The sequence below is a fragment of the Paroedura picta genome, chromosome 2 (assembly GCF_049243985.1).
Source record: "Paroedura picta isolate Pp20150507F chromosome 2, Ppicta_v3.0, whole genome shotgun sequence".
In the NCBI taxonomy this organism is placed as follows: domain Eukaryota; kingdom Metazoa; phylum Chordata; class Lepidosauria; order Squamata; family Gekkonidae; genus Paroedura; species Paroedura picta.
Genome location: NC_135370.1, coordinates 139,104,081 through 139,124,585, shown reverse-complemented (window position 1 = coordinate 139,124,585; position 20,505 = coordinate 139,104,081). Strand labels below are relative to the sequence as shown.

The window sequence follows — 20,505 nt, the reverse complement described above, 5'->3', positions numbered from 1 at the left end:
CCATTGAGTCCTGGTAAAGACCCAAGCTGCTGCATTCTGGACTAGTTGGAGTTTCCAGAGCAGTTTTAAAAGCATCCTTGCATAGAGCAAGGTACAAAAGTCTGGTCTAGAGGTGACTGTTGTATGGATCATGATGTCTAGGTCAGGTGCGAAGAGATAAGGTGCCAGTTGTCATGACTGGTGAAGGTGGTAAAACACCTGGTGAGCAATATTTGTAACCTGGGCCTCCATAGATAAGGAGACATCATACCCAGGCTCGTGACAGCGGTTGAAGATGTTAAATAGAGTTGCACTACAACTGCCTGGGCATGCCAACCAAGCCAGAGGACTTATGTATTACCTGGATTTAACTTCAGCTGACTCCACTTGAGTCAGTCCACCATGGCCCCCAGGCGTTTGACCAGAGAATCTGGGGATGTAGATGGATGTCCTCCCATCAACAGGCCTTTACCTTGGCCTTTACTTTGCCTACCATTCTCTGGTGGTTCATGAAGTGGGACGGTCTGTATTGTTGTTCAGTAAATATTTTTACACCCTAGGCTCATTGATAATCTATGTATTTAGTAAGCAGGACTCCTTAGAGATAATAGTCTGACCATTTAATTTTTTAAAATATTACATCATAAGCAAGAATAATTTTCTTCCAAGAAATATGTGGTAGTTATGTGCATGTGTATATGTCTCAAATTCAAATGAATTTAAATCAGCCCAAAGCTGAAAAATAAAATGTTACATAGGACAAAATATACCAAATTAATTGGAACAAAACACAGCAGTATTTATATTACACATTTGTATGGGCTGTGAGCATTTGATCCTGTTTATGTATGCTGTGCACACTTGAAGCTTTGAAATTTTTACTTTCCAATGATACCATTTATTGTATCTTCATACAAAAGATACACATTGCTGGATATTGTTCTATTATTATACTATAGCAATCATTTGCAGCTGGAGAGCTTGCTGCTGGACCACAAGGAATTATTTCTGTGGCACAGAGAATATCACAATATCCAACCAATTTTAATTGCAGTCATCATAACTGAGAGGATGAAAAAGAAAATCTAGAGTTTTCTGTACAGCTGGTTTCAGGTGCTGGAAGTATTTATTTTTAAGCAATCATTACTGAAGAAATGCCACTATTTCTTTTAAATGCTGGGCACTTAATAGATATGTGATTTTCCCAGTACAGGGGCTGCTTTTTTATTTAAAAAATCTCTAAAAATTGTTAGGGGCTGGGCATTAGTAGTTCATCACAACAAGTGTTTACTCATAATTCTTTCAGGGTTTTTAATTTTATACAATATTTTAAATTTTAAAAGGTTACTGTGCAGAGAATCAGTAAAACTGTAAAGCAACCCTGTACATGTCAAAGGCGTAGCAGAAAGACTCCTAACACTGAACCATCTAAACAACAAGAATCCTTGAAACTAAACACAGTCTGTGAACAGCTTGTCTTTTCCTCTTGTGCTGCACAATACCCATTTTTACAACTGTGTTACACAAATGAAATCCTTCAGGTGGCAAAAAGAAAGGATAGTGGCCCAGTTTTTAAAATGGCCACAGGTGAGATAAAACAGCTCACATAACATGCTTTTTGTACTTACAAGAGATACTTGGGAATGCCACTTCTCACCCGACATGAGCCAAGCTAAGGGGACTTGTGTGAGAGTCTAAGCATGGTGAGCAGCTGTGACTGATGAGGAAATGTGATGGCTTCACCAAAAATGTAACACACAGGAAAGATGTGTAGACAGAGTAATGGGACACAGTTGACTGTGCAGAAGCAGATTTTGATATAAATTATTTTGTTATAATTCCTCAGAATTAGAAACGCTAAACATGAAATGTGTATAGTTTATTACAAAGCACAGCTTAGCAAATATCTATTTTATATTCTTTTATAATCATGACTGAGCCTCCGGGGAGGGCGGTATATAAATATAATAAATAAAAAATAAATATTTTTATTTCAGTCCAACCAAGATTCAGAATTCTCAAGTGAACTTTCACATCATATTATATAGAACGCTGGGGGGGGGGGGGGATTTTAATAAACTGACTAGGTTTCAGTGATCAGAACTAAGTCCATTTTTGTTATTCTTGTAAAATATATGTTTTAAACTGTTTTTTCTATTTTGATTATGTTTGGTCTCACTGTTCCAGTTAGCTGCACAATTACCTAAACTATGCTGAAAGCATTCAGTTACATGCATGTTGAAGGTGTCTGTTATTAAGTACTATATTGGGAAAGTGTCAGTTTTGTAACAAAGATTCGTTTAAGTATGTGTACAATTGTGGAGCCCTTTGTTTGCTCATGCAAGACCTTCTTTGTATTATGTGTACAGTGACAAACAAGAAACCTACACAAGCATCTATTACAAAAGTCAAGCAGTTTGAAGGCTCTACATCGTTTGTGCGAAGGTCACAGTGGATGCTTGAACAACTTCGCCAGGTTAATGGTATAGACCCTCACCGAGTGAGTATGCATATACCTTTTTGGGGGGCGGGGGGTAAATTTTCCTCATTTCTGTGGTGTAAGATCGATGATCATAGAATCATAGAGTTGGAAGGTACCTCCAGGGTCATCTAGTCCAATCCCCTGCACAATACAGGAACTCACAACTACCTGCCCACCTACTCACAATCTGCCTAAGTTAATAAAATCAGCATTCCACTGAAGAAATCAGAAAGAGACTCCCAGCTGATGCCTCATCAGCAGGTGGTTAGCTTCTGATTGCTATAAGGAGCCTGTTTCTGAGAATACAAACAGCTCATAAGTTCTTAGCTACCTAATAACCACTGATAGACCTGAACTGATATGACTGGCAAGTGTGATCATCCCAGAAAACAATATAGCTCATACTATTAACATTAATATGGCATGCCATATTAGGAAGGACCCTCTTCCTGATTCCATGTATAGCTGCTGACAGTGTATGCCATTGTGATTTGACAAATGGCTGTTTTAGTATCTGATGGCCCCCGTGAATCCCCAACTCCCAAATCTGCTGCTGAATTTCAGTGGTTTCTTATGTTCATTTTCTATTCTAGTTACAAATTTGATTAAAGTAAATTCAAAGTACTTGAAGTTTGGTACAGAAATAGTCAAACAATTTACAAAATATTTTGAAATTTGCTTTTTCATTAACATTTTGCAGATACTGCCGCTTTGTAAGGTTAAAGTAATTATATTATTATTCTTTCTAGGAGTCCCCAGAATTTGATTTATTATTTGAAAATGCTTTTGACCAATGGGTAGCAAGTACAGCCTCTGAAAAATGTACATTCTTTCAAATTCTCCATCACACCTGTCAGCGATACCTCACCGACAAAAAACCAGAATTTATCAATTGCCAGTCTAAAATTATTGGAGGTAAGCTGTATGTGTTTTGAATGTACGGTACAAAATAATTTGAGTTCATCACTTGAAAGATCTGAATTGCTTTGTTAAAAATTTTGTATAGCAGGGGTGATTCATATTAAATAAAAATTGTGTGTGTTCCTAAGGCCATTGAGAAATCTTAAATCCATATTGTCAGAAATCTTTCTTGGTGCTCTCTCTTGATGCATGCTATAGTTTACCTTAGCAAAAATATTGAATATATAATCTCTTACTTCCTGGTTTTAATCTGTCATGCATAAGAGTCCTACCTCAAGTTGGTGTGTCACTTCTTCCAGATATTCATTTTGAGCAAAATTTGTAAGGAAGAAAATGTAGTTCTTTTCCCTGCTGATTTTGTTCTTTCCCATTTAGCAAAGATTGATTTTTTTTGCATTGTTTCTTAAAAGAGCTAAATTAGAATGGTCGTTGAACAAAAATATTTCTGGTTTTGTACCAGTATTACTGATGTCAGTAAAGTGTGTGAGCGGATGTGTTCACATTGTTTTATATAGAAGAAATATTTGTGCAACAGAAATACTCTCAAGGTATTGGATGTGTCTGCAGAACTGTCTTGGAATTTACCATAGAGTGTGTTGTTGTTTAGATATACTAGCTCTTAGCTAATTGAATTGGTTATCAAGCCTTGAAGACAAACATTAGGGCTGATACATCTGTTCTGTGTGTATTCTGCTCCTTAAATTTTACTCCTAGTTCACTGGCTCCTGGTCTCCAAAAATATGTGAATCCTATTTTTTATTAGTGTCTTACCAGAGACAAACTGAAATGCTGTCTGTTTTCATTATTCTTTTTAAAGATAGTAGCAGCAGCAACACCCCTTTTAACACAGTGGTTCTCAACCTTCCTAATACCGCGACCCATTAATACAGTTCCTCATGTTGTGGGGACCCCCAACCATAAAATTATGCAAGTGTTTCTGCACAGAAATAAAACCGAAACTGACCAGTGGCGTGAAGATCCATTGTTCAGGATTGTATATAAATTGTTTGTTTGTTTTTTCTGGGGTTTCTCAGTTCTGCCTCTTGTCCCACCATGCCAATCTCAGTCTTTTCCACTGCTCCAGACAGACGAACGCTCCATCTTGATCTACCCATAAGGCTGTTGTGTAGATTGCGCCCCTTCAGCCAAGCTGCTTACCCTACTGCGACCCCTGTGAAAGGGTCATTCGACCCCCAAAGGGGTCCCAACCCCCAAGTTGAGAAAGGATTAGATAGATCTGAAAGTGATGGTACTGTGGCTAGTTGCAGTGAATCATAAGGCAATGAAAAGGACTGGTGAGATGGATAATGGTAGGGTGATTGGAGGCTGTTTACACTCATGTTTGCAGTTGTTGATTCTCCAGACATTTCAGTAGATTTTGGATGTAATTGGTATGAACTGCTTTGTTGCCTTCCTCTCCCTGTCACAGAACACGATCAAAACCGTCCTGGTTTCTGGAGCATTTAATAATAATAATAATAATTACCACTTGCAGTCTCAAGGCGGCTAACAACACAGTTAAAATACAATTTTAAAGTACATTAAAACAGTCAAAACATAATTTCATATAAAACCTACTATCATTAAAACTAGGATTAATACCTCAACCACCAAACAGCCACCCACTATAATTATGTGTGTTGCCCTAAGAGCCTCTTGTGGCGCAGAGTGGTAAGGCAGTAGAAATGCAGTCTGAAAGCTCTTCCCATGAAGCTGGGAGTTTTATCCCAGCAGCCGGCTCAAGGTTGACTCAGCCTTCCATCCTTCAGAGGTCGGTAAAATGAGTACCCAGCTTGCTGGGGAGTAAATGGTAATGACTGGGGAAGGCATCCCGTATTGAGTCTGCCATGAAAATGCTAGAGGGCGTCACCCCAAGGGTCAGACATGACCTGGTGCTTGCACAGGGGATACCTTTACCTTTAGGGGGAGGCCCTTGTTTACTACTATATCCGCGCCAGCGTCAACCAAAAACTTGGTGCAAGAGCTCTGTTTTACAGGCTCTGCAGAGCTGTTGAAGTTCCAACAGGGCTCTGATGTCACTCAGGATCTCATTCCGCCAAGCCAGGGCCAGGGCTGAAAAGGTCAGGGCCAGATGCACCAAGGTCAGGGCCAGATGCACTTCTTTAGGGCCAGGGATTACTAGACTATTGGTGTTGGTGGAGCATAATGCTCTTTGGGGGATGTATTCAGATAGGTGGTCCCTAAAATATGCTGGACCCAGACCATGTATGGCATTAAACGTTAATACCAATACCTTAAATTGGATCCTGAATTCAACCGGAAGCCAGTGCAGCTGCCAAAGAACAAGTGTTATATGGTTCCTCCACATTGTGCGAATGAGGACCCAAGAAGCTGCATTCTGGACCAGTTGTAGTTACTGGAGCAAGGATAAGGGAATGCCCGCATAGAGTGAGTTACAGTAATCCAGCCTGGAAGTGACAGTTATATGGATCATGGTGACCAGGTGGTCTGGGGCCAGATAGGGTGCTAGTAACTTAGCTTGGCAAAGGTGGCAAAACGCTATGGAAAATTAGAGTTTAAGGTTGTCATAACCAGGAAGCTTCTAATAATGTACTCTACACAAGCACAGCAACAAGCCAAATGCCTGCCGTTATAAACAAATATTTATACATTGTGTGAATATAGTAACATATGCTAAATGGTTTGGAGAAGCCAATTCAGAATGTAGAACAGAAATTCATTTGTCTTGAGGATTTGAATGAAACTAAACTAAAAACCAACAGTTATTCTTTGTTATTCAAGCTAGCCTCCAGGATGTCCTGGATAAACATAATTATAATAATGTCAGAACTAGCAAAACAGTTATTATGTGGCCAGCAATGGCCCCTTGTGTTATTGTTTAAAAGCTGGTGTGTGATGGGAGGGAACCATAACTGGAAGGTTAAGGCTATCACCTACATTTCTTGAGGCCAATAAGAAATTTGATACTACTGTAAAACTTGAAGCCATTTATTTCTGCAAGTTAACTTTCTATAGAGAACTGCTTTTGCAGATTTTGGATTCTGACAGAGAAAGCAGTGTGAGATGCTGAAAATAGCTTTTATTTAAGAAAGTGAGCGTGGGTCTATTGTGTGATTTTTTTTTTTAAGATTGGCCTCATGATGTGGCCAGGATCTTTCTTTTCCTCCACAATATTTTTTGTAATCCCACCAGTGAATAATTAAGTATTAATTGATGTTGTTGAAATAGGTGCCAACAGAAATTCAGGATTTCCTGTTCTTTTTATAATGCGAAGTCATAGCTATTATAGGTACTTTTAGCCTTGACAGTTCCATTTCCTTCTAGCTTAAAACCGAAGCCCTATTAGATTACAAAAAATGTTTCCTGATGGCCCTGGAATGGTTTCCTGAATTGGTTGGAGTTAATATTTTATATATATTTAAAAATTTGATAAATATTTATCTGTTGATATTACCATATATTAACCCTCCCCTCCCAAAATGGCCAATGATGGGCCCAGAGTGGGTGGGAAGGGGAGGGGCCCCAGTTGGGTGTGTACACAGCTATGCTTCTCAACCATATTCTGCATGATCATACCACTTCTGGGGTTTCTCGAAGCCTGAAGAGCATTCCAGGGGTTTCTCAACAGCAAAAATGTTGAGAAAGGCTGCTCAAAGGAGATGAAGGTAGCACACATGGTTTGTTGCTTCTCCATTTTGTCTTCACAACAGTCCTGTGAGGGTAGGTCAGGGAGAGAGCATAAGACTGGCCCACAGTCACCCAGTAAGTTCATAGTTAGAATAGTTTTCATGAAAATCATGCCAGAGGCATTTTACTACAGAATAAATGTTTTATGTTTATGAATCCATGAGGCATTTTATTGATATTAAGTTAAGGTGTAACTTCAATGTTGCATCTTATGAAGAAGATATTATCATTGGAAATGACACTGAGAAACTATAAAGCATTGGCAGTTCTTTCTTTGATTCTTATGGATCACTGCTAAAGCTTATGCTTTGAGTTTAGTTGGTGTGGTCCTTCTGATTTCTTGATTTTGCCACATTTACTTGTTTGAACCTGCATCTCACCCAAGTCACAACTGAAGCACTGCTGTTGCAGCATCTGATTCCACTTCAGCTGGTAGCTGTCATTTAATTATTCTCAGTTGAATACATTCATGCTATCATTTTTAAGTCTTTAGCAAGGAAAAAAAAGAAATCTGCTGCTTCTGCACATTTCAGAAAGAAATATTTTTGCAGCTACATTGAACATTATACCAAGGGAACTGTGAATCTTCATTAAGCTCTTAAGAATTTGACCATTCTGGCTAACAGCAAGTCAAACTGGTGCACCCAATTATTTTGCTTTACTTATAAGAAGTCTCATGATCTGTGCATCCGGAATTCTGTTATGGAAAAATAGAACCGTTCATTTGAGTAAATGCCTCTGAAATAATAGAAGGTAAGCACTGATCTCCTTTTTTCAGTATTTTCTGCACTGGGTGCAGAAATCCAACATACTGTTTTTAAACACCTTATGATTACCTTATGATCCTAGAACTGTAAGCTGATATTTTTAACTAGCAGAATATCAGCATCCGTGGTCAGATTTTCCCCCCATCAGGAGGCAGAAGAAATTGCCTTGGGATAGTTTCATTCTTTTACAACACATTCTTCTTCAGGCTTGGAAATGTTTCCCATTAAGGATTGTAAAGAAAGTCAAGAAGTCTTGAGTTTTTAATTGATTCTCTTGCTTTGGAGAATTTATTGTTAGCCTTGAAATACCGTCTGGATTGTGCAAACAAATTGTGCAAACAAATTTAAGATTGAAAGGGTCTCAGTGGTATCTCTTTCAAGACAATCCACACCAACAAGCTGGTCCTGAGCTTGAAACATGATGGAAAATGTTGAAGGTTCCTTGGCCTAAAGATTGTTACATTAGTGTTATCTTCACTGATCTGTAATTTATTAAATTCTATTGAACACAGGATGCCATCTTATAGGCCTATTATGCATGGCTGCTGAAACGGCGGCATGGAGAATGCGGAGGAGAAAGAAGCGAAGCAAACCACTTACGCACGGGACGGAACGCAATGGCGGCAAAACCCAGAGTATCCGATTATGCACGCGGCTACTCCGGAGCCGCTTCTGGTTGCGCCCTGGTCCCAGGAAGCTCCACTTTCTTCCGCATCTCGCTAACGCGGCTCTTTCGGCAGCATACGTTGACTCTGTGCCCAGTTGCCGCCTGCAGTGTGCATAATTGGTGATTTTAGCCGCTGCCATTCCACCCCGAATGCTGACCTTCCACTCCATGCATAATGGGCCATAGTGAATCAGTAGTAGTCAGTATACCTTTAATGGCATTAAAATAGAAAACTGAAATTTACAGCAACCTTCATGACAGAGTTACAATTGAAGCAGTTTCAGTGAAATAGGCATAGGTCTAATAACAAGACAAGCTAGGGACCTTTATCTTTTAGACCTAAGCAACAAAGCCATAGCTAAAAACTCCATGAACCTGCTCAGTAATTTCCAGGGACTTACCAGCCAACAAAAGGCTGATAGCCTTGCCCTCTGGTACATTAACAGATGGTAACAAAGGAAGAATCAAACATTGGCGAAGTTGAACATAACTAATACAATGTAACATAAATTGAAGTGAATTTGGTTCAATATGGCAGTAAGTGCAAACTTTTTCATTGCAAGGAGTGCCCCTGTATCTACCTGTAACCATAGCTGAGGGGAATGTGTTAAATCTGGCTAACATAAAAGTTCTATGATAAAATGGAATTGTTGGATTAGAGATGTAGTGGACCATAACATTTGGAGGATAAGAAAGACTGAGGGAGCATGGAGAGCATGTGTTACATGTGCCAGCATAGATCAACTGGCTTTCAGTGTCCCAAATTCTTCTTTGAATTGACCAAAATATGTAATTATTGCCAAAGTTGGCCAAGAAGTCCAGGTCAGTGCCTGAGATTTGATTTTGGGGACAATTAGTTGGGACCATTTCGAATTATACAGGACAGATATAACCAAACTATTTGGTGATGAACTAAACTGTACCCAAAGCCAATATCTGGTGGTGAAAATCCATGCACAAAATATAATAGAATGGTATCCCAACTCCACACATAGAGCAAAATACGCTACATCACTGGGAATACCCAAAGTCCAGCCCAAGAAAGAGGCAGCCATACAGTCATCCTCTTTGAATCAATTATTTTTATAAACAAAAATTTGTAATTTTGAGAAATTGTTTTTTCTATAGTATTCTTCCCAATATTCAAACTGTGATCAGAGTTGGTTTTATTTTTGTTTTATGATATGACTTCTGTTGTCTTCTTTTTAATATATAATGAATTCCTCAGTCTAATAAACTCTTCGGTACTTTGCTGTTGGTCTTTAGAAATTGCCATAGTTAAAAAATCTCTGTCCAGAATAAGCAACTTCAGCCACTGTTGCCAGATCACAGGAACCAATATAGAATATTCACACATACACCCCCCCCACACACACACACACACACTTCCAAATACACTTTCAAAGAAATGCCTCTTTTCACTGGTATTTCAGTAAAGCCAGCCAGCAAGTTGCTATATAACGGAACTGCTGACACCTAGAGGCAAACACGGGAATAACAAAAGGCTCTGAGAAGAGGAAGAGGATGAAAGGAATGAGTGCAAAGGACCTAAAGAATGATCTGGGGCAGGGGTAGTCAAACTGCGGCCCTCCAGATGTCTGTGGACTACAATTCCCAGGAGCCCCTGCCAGCGAATGCTGGCAGGGGCTCCTGGGAATTGTAGTCCACGGACATCTGGAGGGCCGCAGTTTGACTACCCCTGATCTGGGGATTCTGCAGTGGGTAGTGTGTTCTGTTCCCAGTCTCAGGTGTTCAGCTTCCCAAATCAGTTAAAAGGAGCTACTGGCTGAAGTGCTGAACTTCTTAAAAAATAACAGACTGCATCTTTGTCTCCTGTAACCCTTTTTCCTGAACAGGTGACTGGTGTTACTAATGGATTATCCAATTTTGACTCCTTGAAGAGTACTTTAATATAAAGATAATTGTTATGAGTCGTTTTCTTTTTAATACCTCACTTTTTTACTGCCTGAAGGAGTCTCAGAGCAGCTTACAATTGCCTACCCTTCCTCTCCCCACAACAGATACCCTATGAGGTAGGTGGAGCTGTGAGAGAACTGTGACTGGACCAAGGTCACCCCGTTTGCTGCATGTGGAGGAATGCAGAATCAAACCAACTTCTCTGGATTATAGGCCACCGCTCTTAACTACTACACCAAACTTTCTCTCAGTTATCCTTACACATAAAACCAGGAATAGCTTTGGAAGAATGGGTTTAATTTTTTTTCTTATTATTATTATGTTTAATAACCACATGCTCTGAGCCAGCTGGCATCTCTAAAAGTAGAATTAGGCATGGTCTTTCATCTGAGGAGGTCTGATTAAAGATATAACTAGGGGTAACTTCCCACAGATCTGGATGCCCAGTTTATTAGCATTTTGATCACTGTTCCCAATTGGTGCAAAAACTTCTACATTTCTTGTAAATCTGGAGGAACCTCATGGAATGAATTGTGTGAATGAAGTCCAAAAAAGACTGAAGTCTTCTAGTTGGCTCTGTGATCAGTGGTTCCCATGCACAGTCATTTCATTCCTGCAACATGACTTGCACACATGTTTAACCAGTCAATGTGAGGGTAGTTATAGTCTCCCAGTATAATAATATTCTCCTTTAATCATTTCCTTCTCCATCACAAGATCAACCTTGAGGGTTTCATCAGGTGGGCAAAAGTATACCCCCACTTTGTAACCCTTAGTGCCCAGTGTTTCCACCCATATTGCTTCTGTTGGGGAGTTAATTCCCTGATATTCTCTAACTTATTTGATTCCACACCCTCTTTGACGTACAATGCAACACTTTCCCCAAACTGTCCTTCCCTGTCCTGCCCATAGAGCTTATACTCCAGAATGATTGTATTCCATAGATTTTTCCCATTCCACCATGTTTCTGAGAGATACCTACTATTCTAAATTATCACTTAGCAGCAAGAACACCAACTCTGCATCTTGGCCCAGAGACTTCTAGTGTTGGCTTATATATAAAATGCTTCCCTCTCTAGTAAATCCTAACCTCCTTCTGTGCTTTAGTAGCCACACACATCTCTCATTTGCCATCCAACCCTTACTCCCAAGTTCTGTTATTTTCCCCCCAATATTACCCTATTTATAGAGTCATCCGTTTGACCTGACACGTCCCAAACCAGAGCTTCCCCAGTTCTTGACAGCATTCCCCCAGGATTAGTTTAAAAGCTGCTCTATCACCTTTTTGATATTAATCGCCAATAGGAACTTTTTGTTCCACTGAGTGGGCAATATCACTGTGGGCAATATCACTGTGGGCAATATCACTGCCCTGATAGTGCTGTTCTGACCAAGCAGTCCTATCAGAAGCTCTTTCAGCCCCACCTATCTCACAGGGTGTCTATTGTGGGGAGAGGAAGGGAAGTCAATTGTAAGCCACTTTGAAACTTTTTCAGGCAGTGAAAAGCAGAGCATGAAAGCCAGCTCTTCTTCTTTTTCAATCTCTTCAAAAATATTTTAAGGGTCAAAACGTACCAGCTTTCTTCACTGGGAAAAAAGGGATGAGGGGTGGTTTTGCCCAATTTCCCTTCTTACCACAGCTTCCATCTTACTTGATTTGGTCCATGGAGATCTTGCAATCCCTGGTACATTTTTGGGGAGGAACAAAAAGGCTGGAGAAACTGCTTATACCAGCACAGCAGACATAAAATGTATTTAATTAGTATATTTAAACATTAAAGGGTGGCAGTGTACTAAACATCTGCTCAGTTGTCACAACGCTTTCCTTCCACTTACATGTGGAATGATTTCCTACATGGTTCATGCAAGGGAAAATCCAGATGCAGAGTTCCAGAAGTGTATGATTTGGGGGGAATTTCTGGAGTACAACCCGGGTGTCCAGAATTGGTTGTACCCAAAGCATCCCTGTTCTTCAGGTGTTTCTTGGAACAGTGTGATGGCAAATTAAAATGTCTTGCTATCATTTTTGATACCTCGTGTAGGATTAATGGAGGAAGGGAGCCACTATGGAATTTTTTTTTTACAGTTCTGTAATTGGAGAGAATTGAGAGTACAGACAGTTTCTGTTTAAATTACTCTTCTTGATCATCCCTGATTGGGCACTAAAACTGTATTACAGCAGCAAAAGATAACAACTCCGAGGTATCATCCTTGGAGAAGGGTTAGAGAAGGGGTAGAGTATCATGGTATAGCGCTTATTATCAACTAATATTAAAGCCCATTTGTAAAAATAGGGCAGGGCGGGGCGATGCCGAGGCTCGGGCAGCCGCTCCCTCTGGTCACCGTGAGCGGCATGCCAGGGGGGGGGAGGTTGGTGTGAGCAGCGGCGCGGCAGCGGGCGGAACGGCGCAGGCGTGAAGCTCCGTGCATGCATGGTGCCAGGGGCTTGACGGCGGCCGCAAGCACGCAGGCGCAGAGGTCTGCGCATGCATGGTTGCGATCACTGTGGGGGCGGAGGTCCCTGCTCCTTTCCCCAACGGGAAGGGACCGCGGGCGGGAAAAGACCAGGGACACCGTGTCTTTGACACGGCGTCCCTGGGCCTTTCCGTAGGAGGAGAAGCCGGCCAGAGGACTCACCACATCGGAACGCTTCTCTGTATGTGCGGCGACTCCCTGCACGGCCCAGGCGAGGCCAAGCCAACCAGCCAATGGGGAGCCACACTTTGCATGGCTCCCCATTGGCCACTTGGCCCTGGAGTGACATTCAGGGGGCCCTCCGAGTTTTTATCACGGACAGGGCCTGCCCATTCTCCTCCCCTTTAACCCTTACTGCTTTATTTTATCCGCTCCGCAGGAGCGATTAAAGATAATAAGCTTGTTCTTAATCGTAGAAGGCTATGATTAGATTACTGACAAAAGAAAAACAGAATCTATCCAGTGGCTTAATAAAGCTTGAAAAGATAAAGAGTCTCTTATATTATTTATTCAGGCTTCGACTCTGCCAGAACGGTCTCTAGATTTGTTTTCCGTTTTCAATCTTTCATCAGTGGCAGTGAGTCCGTCCTTGTTAATGTTTTTAGGCAAACGCTCCTGTATCATGGAGAGTCAAGGCTATGAGCTCAAGGCTATGATACAGGAGCGTTTGCCTAAAAACATTAACAAGGACGGACTCACTGCCACTGATGAAAGATTGAAAACGGAAAACAAATCTAGAGACCGTTCTGGCAGAGTCGAAGCCTGAATAAATAATATAAGAGACTCTTTATCTTTTCAAGCTTTATTAAGCCACTGGATAGATTCTGTTTTTCTTTTGTCACTAATTTGGAATCGTCCATTCTTCGTGTAACAGTTTATGATTAGATTACTGTCAATAGATCATCAGTAATATGAAATTAATCACTTAAGAGTGAAACTCAATTTCTGCCAGTTATTTCAGTTCCCTTAAATGTAATGGCTAAAATTCAACATCTGATGATTCAGTCAAGGTAATCCTAGGGCTTCTCCAACTGGCTAGCACTGTATCCCTTCTTCAGGAGTTCCCAGGGATTCTCTGGCATATTTACAAACTCCCATCAGACATTTCATTTTGCCTCTGGCACCTAGTATAGCATAAGGTTTTAAAAATCATGGAACAAGATATATAAATAAAGGCATGAAGTAACTTTTAGGTGCAACTAAACATAATCCAGGTCAACCAAATTCTGTTAACCTCAGAAGGGTAACTAATCTGAATCTTCCTCCTTTGGGATCAAAACTAAGTCAAATCTGGTCACCACTCTGGGGATTGTTTTTAGGAAAGTATTTGTTAATTGTCTTATTGTCTTCTTCTGGTCTAATATCTGTTGTTCGGATAGTTTTTTGCTGTGTATATCCTGGGCTTGTTTTAGTGGGTTTGTTGTCCTTATATTGCTAATTTATTATTTTAACTAGCTTCAAAGCCCATTCCTAAGAACAGGCCTTGAAAGGGTCCCCTCCCCTGGCCCTTGGCCAGGCAGCTTAAGGTGGCCTTGGGCGGCAGCTCACAGCCAGATCAAGTGAAGCGGGCAGGGGATGGGCAGCTCCTTAGTAGTCAGCTAGTCAGCTCCTTAGCAGTCCTTAACGAGCAGTCAGCAGGCCCAGCCTAGCAGGCCAAGAGGCCCTCGTTAGGAGGCCCTCCGCCACGATCCTTTGCCCAGGGCCCTCTCCCCTTACCCGCTGCTGGCTCCAGGTACTGAGGCGTCTAAGAGCAAAGAGGCTAGAGTCCAGGGATGGAAGGCGGGAGCTGACGGGGCAGGGTCAATCAGGGCAAACCTGGCTGCAACCTGAAAAGCCCTATTCCAATTTGGACAGCTGGACACATCCCACCCCCTAGGCTGTTTCAGAAATACATAGGACTTTGAAGATGGGGACTAGAAACAAAATAAATACATTTGTCACCTTTTTATGACTAAATGAATGTTCTGGTAGAACTTTTGAGAGTTACAGTATTTATATAATACATTGTTGTTTATTTGAGCATCAAAAACTCCCACATAAATTGTGATTTGGATTTCTAACCATGTGCATTGTTTCTGCAGGAAACAGCATACTGCATTCAGCAGCAGACAGTGTAACCAGCGCTGTACAGAAGGCAAGTCAAGCTTTGAATGAGCGCGGTGAAAGGTTAGGTCGAGCAGAAGAAAAAACAGAGGATATGAAGAACAGTGCTCAGCAGTTTGCAGAAACTGCACACAAGGTCCTGATTTTTTTTTAAATCTTTATAACTTAAAGAGAGATAACAAGTATCATTCTTAATTAAAATAACCTATAAGATGCAGATTGGTGGAAAGCTTCTAGTGTTGATATAAAGCATTATTTTCATGAACTGATTTTGATCTTATTGTGCTTCTTTTCATATAAGTGGCCTTGGTTATTCCCCAAAAGTTTCCATGCTAATGGTATAATTACTACTATGACAACCCCTGTCAAACATGTTTGTCTTTCAGAAAAGAGAGAAATATGTGTGAGGGTTGCTGCAGTAAAGGCAAGAAAAGCTTAATAGAAGACAAACTGTGGAAGTAACTTTTAAAAGGGAGACAGGATGTGTGATCCACTTCCCATTTTATCCTTGACAAGAAGTCTGTGAAGTGGGTTAGGCTGAGAGGCAGTCGTCCAATATTATGTAGCAAACTTTATGGCTGTATAAAGAATTGAATTTGATTGTCCATAGTGCTTGGAACTCTTTTTTAATAAGCATGAATATCTAATATCAGTGTGATCAGATGAGGGGTCAGCTTCCTAACTAGATGTAGTTGTTGGGGGGCTGGGGAACATTTTTCTCTGACATAGACCTGTTTCTCTCATAGGTGACCAGGATCCATGAACAGTCGCAAGCACTTAACAAAAGAATATCACAGATTTTTGAAATAATTGACAGGCAAAAATATTACAGCTAGTTTATTCCTTTAATCTCATCTCAGTTTATATATTTTGTATGTGTGTTTTCCTGTAAGAACTGAGTGGTGATGCTCTTCCTTTTTTCAGTAGTAAAGTGGACTAATTATTCTTGTGTTCACATTTTGAACACTTTGAAGTTACTTCACAGAGAACCGTCAACATTGCAGAAGCCAATTATTTTTACATGTTACCACTTTATATGCCGTAAATGAAACAGTAATCTGTGAAAACCCCGAAGTGTAAAATAAATTCTAGAGATGCTGTCCACTAACTTTTTTAAAAAGATCAAATAAATATTTGTATTTCAGCCTTCTTTATTTAAGGTGATTTTCATAGTCCAGTCAGAAGTGTCTCTTCAAAGAAAATGGTTCAAATGCTGTAAAATGTAGCCTCATATTGTGGCTAAAATGTTGGGACCAGATGCCAGTAAGAAGCTAAATGCCAAGTTAATTTATGTATTAAAGTTAAGGAGACATGGTGAGAGACATTTGCTGCCACCTCTCAAGCTTTGCTTTGTGTCCAAAAATAGCCAGATGATGATAACTTGCCAATGTAAATGAGAGCAAAAATTGGAAGATGCAGCTGTTTGCTTGCTGTCTTCCCCCATGCTCAAAAAGGAGAGAACAGGAGGAGGATATACTTTGAAGGGGTTATTGCTAGCTGGCTAGTTATCAATCACATTTTTATCTTGCCCTACCTCCTGGGAGCTGAGGACAGTGTAGATTGATCTCTTCTATTCTGTCCTCATAATGATCTTGGGTGTTAGTTTAGTCTGAGAGATAATGAGTGCTCTGATATCACCAGTGAAATTCATGATTTCATCCCAGTCTCCATAGGCAATATCAGACATAGTCACATATGGTAGACTTATGCCTTATAGATCCTCTGTCAAACCATAAGTCTTGTTGATATGCGATAGTTGGAAACCTTTTTGACTGATTGAAAAACTACTGTTTGAGATACTTTTGACAATTAAGAAAATTAAGCCACTGAGGAAGATTTTTCCCTTTGGAAAACAAGTATTATACCAGAACTTGTTCTGGCATGTATTTTGAATTAAAGATTTGATTTATTTGTAGCAGTCCTGTCAGCTTTTTTTTCTCCTTTAATCGTTCTTGGCTGATTGGTCTTTGCTGTTGTGCATCACCCTGTTGGAGGCATGTCCCCCAGTGAGGGTCAATTAGAGCGGCACGCTATTGGAAGGACCCCACAGTTTTTATGTGATTTGATAATAGCAAGGTGCATTCACCAAGTGACTATTTTTAAAGCTCTCACATCCTTTCCCCTTACATCATTTGTACAAATTTAATTTTGTGAAAATAAGCCCCAAATATTGTTTTGCTTATTTATTTATTTATCGGATTTATGGCCCCCACCATCAAGCATCAGATCACCAGACTGGCTGGTCAGGTATCCATATGTATAGTAGCCAAGGTTCATATTCATAATTTGTCAGTGCTTTAGTAATTTGATTAATCTAATTATTATTTCCATGACAGAAGGGCACTTTTGAATCCCATCCATTGTTTTCAAACTTAGTAATCTTTATAATGTAATACTATTGAGTATAAGTCATTTTTTAGTATTCCTTTGTCAATTCTGCTAGATGTATGTCTATTTAGAGACCACGGAGATTTTCAGGGTATAAGCTTTCAAGAGCCAGCTTTCCCTTTATCAGATTCCTGATGAAGGAAACTTTGACTCTTGAAAACTCATACTCTAAAATCTTGGTCTCTGAGGTGCTACTGGGCTTGAATCTAGCTGTTCTACTGCAGACCAACATGGCTGTTCCTTGAAACTGTATTGATTCTAATTGAGCTTCAGTACTTATTCCAGATGGGTAACCATGTTTGTCTGTAGCAGCAAAATACATCACAAGTCCACTGATACCTTACAGACTAATAAAATGTATTCTACTGTATGTTTGAACTGACATTCATTTACATGGTGTGCAAGCAAGTTGACCCCTGGTGGAACAGCCTCCTGGTGCAGTGAGTGCTGTAGGCTTTATAAGTAGCAGGTGTGTTCTCATTTCTACCTGTAGAATTTTATCAAAGTTATAATTGTAAGTGTCTTGACATATCACTGTTATTTCCCTTCCAGCTTGCTATGAAGCACAAGTGTTGAAGATGCCTAATACAGATATCATCCAGAGAGGAACTCAAAAGTTAGGTTCATCACTTTTTATTGAAGATACAACCTCATTTCTGTTTGTTTTTTCCCTACAGTCCAATGAAGCCCAGCTATTTGAATTGCATGTTGGAAATATGTTTCATTCCTACATTTTCTCTTGCTAAGCAATTCGGCAACAGCAATATTGTCAAATTTTTTATTTTATTTAAAATATATAAGAGATATAGTTTGCATGGCAGTTGGAGCTGAGGACATTGAGAACTGTGTTAAACTGCAGCATCCTACTGTTCTTAGTATTAGGCAGGAAGGAATAAAATTAGCTACAGGAGAAATTAACAAATTAAAATAAATCCAAGCATTTGTTACATAACTGTCTCATAGCATAATTTTTAGAATTACATGGCTTATACCTTCAGATGTTGAGCAAAGCAGAATGAGTTGCCATAAAAAGAATCTTCTCATTTCTTCCATTATTAGTAACCATATTTTGAATGTGCCATCCAGAGTGCAAGTCTAAATCTGAGAATTCAGTTAAACACCTAGAAAACAACAGCTTTTTTATTTGTCAATACATTGTCACCAGGGATGCAAATGAGATGTTCAGACCTAAGACTGATGGCTAAAATCCCTTTATCTTTAGCAGTTGAGCATAAAATAGCATAAATAAAATGAAAGTTGCTTGATTGCTATCAGATAAAATAGCTGTTTTATTTATGAAGGACAGTATTTTTAAAAACCCCAACCTGTAAATATTCTACAGGAATCATCCCTTTATTTTAATATATCCACAAATGGAACAACATTTGCTGCAGTTGCATCCTTTGATTGAACTCGGATTAGGATGGGAGTGACAGTCAGAGATCTGTGAATTAATTCCCCACTGTTTAAACTGCAAATTCCACCCTGTTTCCAATCAGAGCCACATATGGGGCAAAGTTTATCCCTTTTTTCTAGCACCATTTTCATAATTTCACTTTCCTTTCTTCAGGGTCTGCTGTGTAAAGGTTGCAGAAAAACAGTTAATGAATTACCTCACCTCCATGGTACTGTCCAGAATCACAGCAGGAGGTCATTTCACTGAATTACCTGTCACCACATCTAGTTTTAACTCTCAGCAAAGCTAGTACATGCAATTATGCTTCCCCATTACACTTGCTGGCCGTTGTTGACTGACTGGAAGAGAAATGCCTATTTTTTCAGTAGAGGCAGTGAGAATATAGTCATCAAATGTTCCACTGTTACCAGCATGGGAGCTGTGTGTAATAATGCAATCTTCTGTGTCCGAGGAATGTGTACTGATGATGCAATCCTATCAGTTTGGTTTCATTAGCATCCCACTCGGAGAGAATGTAGGAAATCTAACATGATCTTCCCTATCCATGTAGGCACATCACTTATATTCATTCCTTAGTGATACAGGATATTACAGAAAAGTTGTTCCCAATAAGCTGCATGTGAAAAAAACACATAATTGTGATGGTAAGATTAACTTTCAACAAATATGGATGAAATTACAGAATACCTGGAAATGGTTTACAGGTTTTTTCATTGCCTGGGTTACTGAGTATTTTGTGGTGCCATTTTTTTACAGACTTTCTTATGTTGTCTTTGCATTTCATCTCAGTGATTCATTTAGCTTATCAGTATGGAACTTGTTTTCAGACCATGTTGCCAACCAACGTGATGGGAGTTCAGCCATTTGGTGCAATCCCCGCCCCCCCCCCCCCCAAAAAAAACACTGAAGTATTTTAATTCATAGCTCATACTTCTAATCAGTAATCCAGTCACTTGGTGTTTTCTTATGCTCATTAGAAGGAAGTGTACTGACATCCCATTTTAAAATTAAAGTTTACATTGCTAAATATTTCCTCCTGGAACATAGTTGTAGCATACAATTCTAGTGTTAGATATTTGTGTACATTAAGTATACAGTAATTCAGGTTAATGTTTCATATTCAAGAATGTATTTGTAAAATGTAACAAGGTCAATAGTTTCCTTATTACCTTTTTAAAGTTCTGCAGAGACTAAAAATCATGTGTTGCTAGACTTAAGACATTCTACAGGAGCCTATTTATGTGGCTGGCAAAAAGTTGTGAATTAATGTGACAATATCAACAGATCTTACTCTAAACAAGTGACTTTTAAAAGTTTGTTTTGCATTAAATTGCCAAAATTGCAATACTTGCTAATACAATGTTGTTTACTTTTCAGTAGTCTAAAGGGTATAGAAAAATTGTTGTGCCATTCTGAAATAAATGATTCATCTTTGCAAATTCTGTTTTCATTCATTAAATATTTTAACAGTGACCAAGCATATTTCTTCTACCTTTCCTGAAAGGAGGCGTAATAGGGTATAAAGAACTCATTGGGAAAAGGGAATTCTTGATCCAGTTCCCTTTTCCTGAATTCTCCTGGAAGATTTCAGCTTAGTGAACTAATTTGGGAAGCATCCACAATGTACCTATTCATATAACTTTCTTTAAATGTGATTGTGACCACTGGAATGGCTGCCTGTGTTGGCCTCCAGCAGCTTTGTCCTAAGCCATTCATGTTC

The 20,505-nt window shown here is 39.6% G+C and overlaps 1 protein-coding gene across 4 annotated transcripts in view; it reads left to right on the top strand.

Moving 5' to 3' along the window:
* STXBP6 (syntaxin binding protein 6) overlaps positions 1-19,673 on the top strand; it is a 131,322-nt gene extending 111,649 nt beyond the window's left edge. For all 4 annotated transcript variants that reach the window (XM_077322993.1, XM_077322995.1, XM_077322996.1 and 1 more), the window contains exons 3-6: positions 2,349-2,479; positions 3,211-3,376; positions 14,959-15,116; positions 17,921-19,673. In XM_077322993.1, the coding sequence (XP_077179108.1) occupies positions 2,349-2,479; positions 3,211-3,376; positions 14,959-15,116; positions 17,921-17,944 (479 nt within the window). In that variant the 3' untranslated portion in view covers positions 17,945-19,673. The remainder of the gene's footprint in view (positions 1-2,348; positions 2,480-3,210; positions 3,377-14,958; positions 15,117-17,920) is intronic.
* Positions 19,674-20,505: the final 832 nt, after the last annotated feature.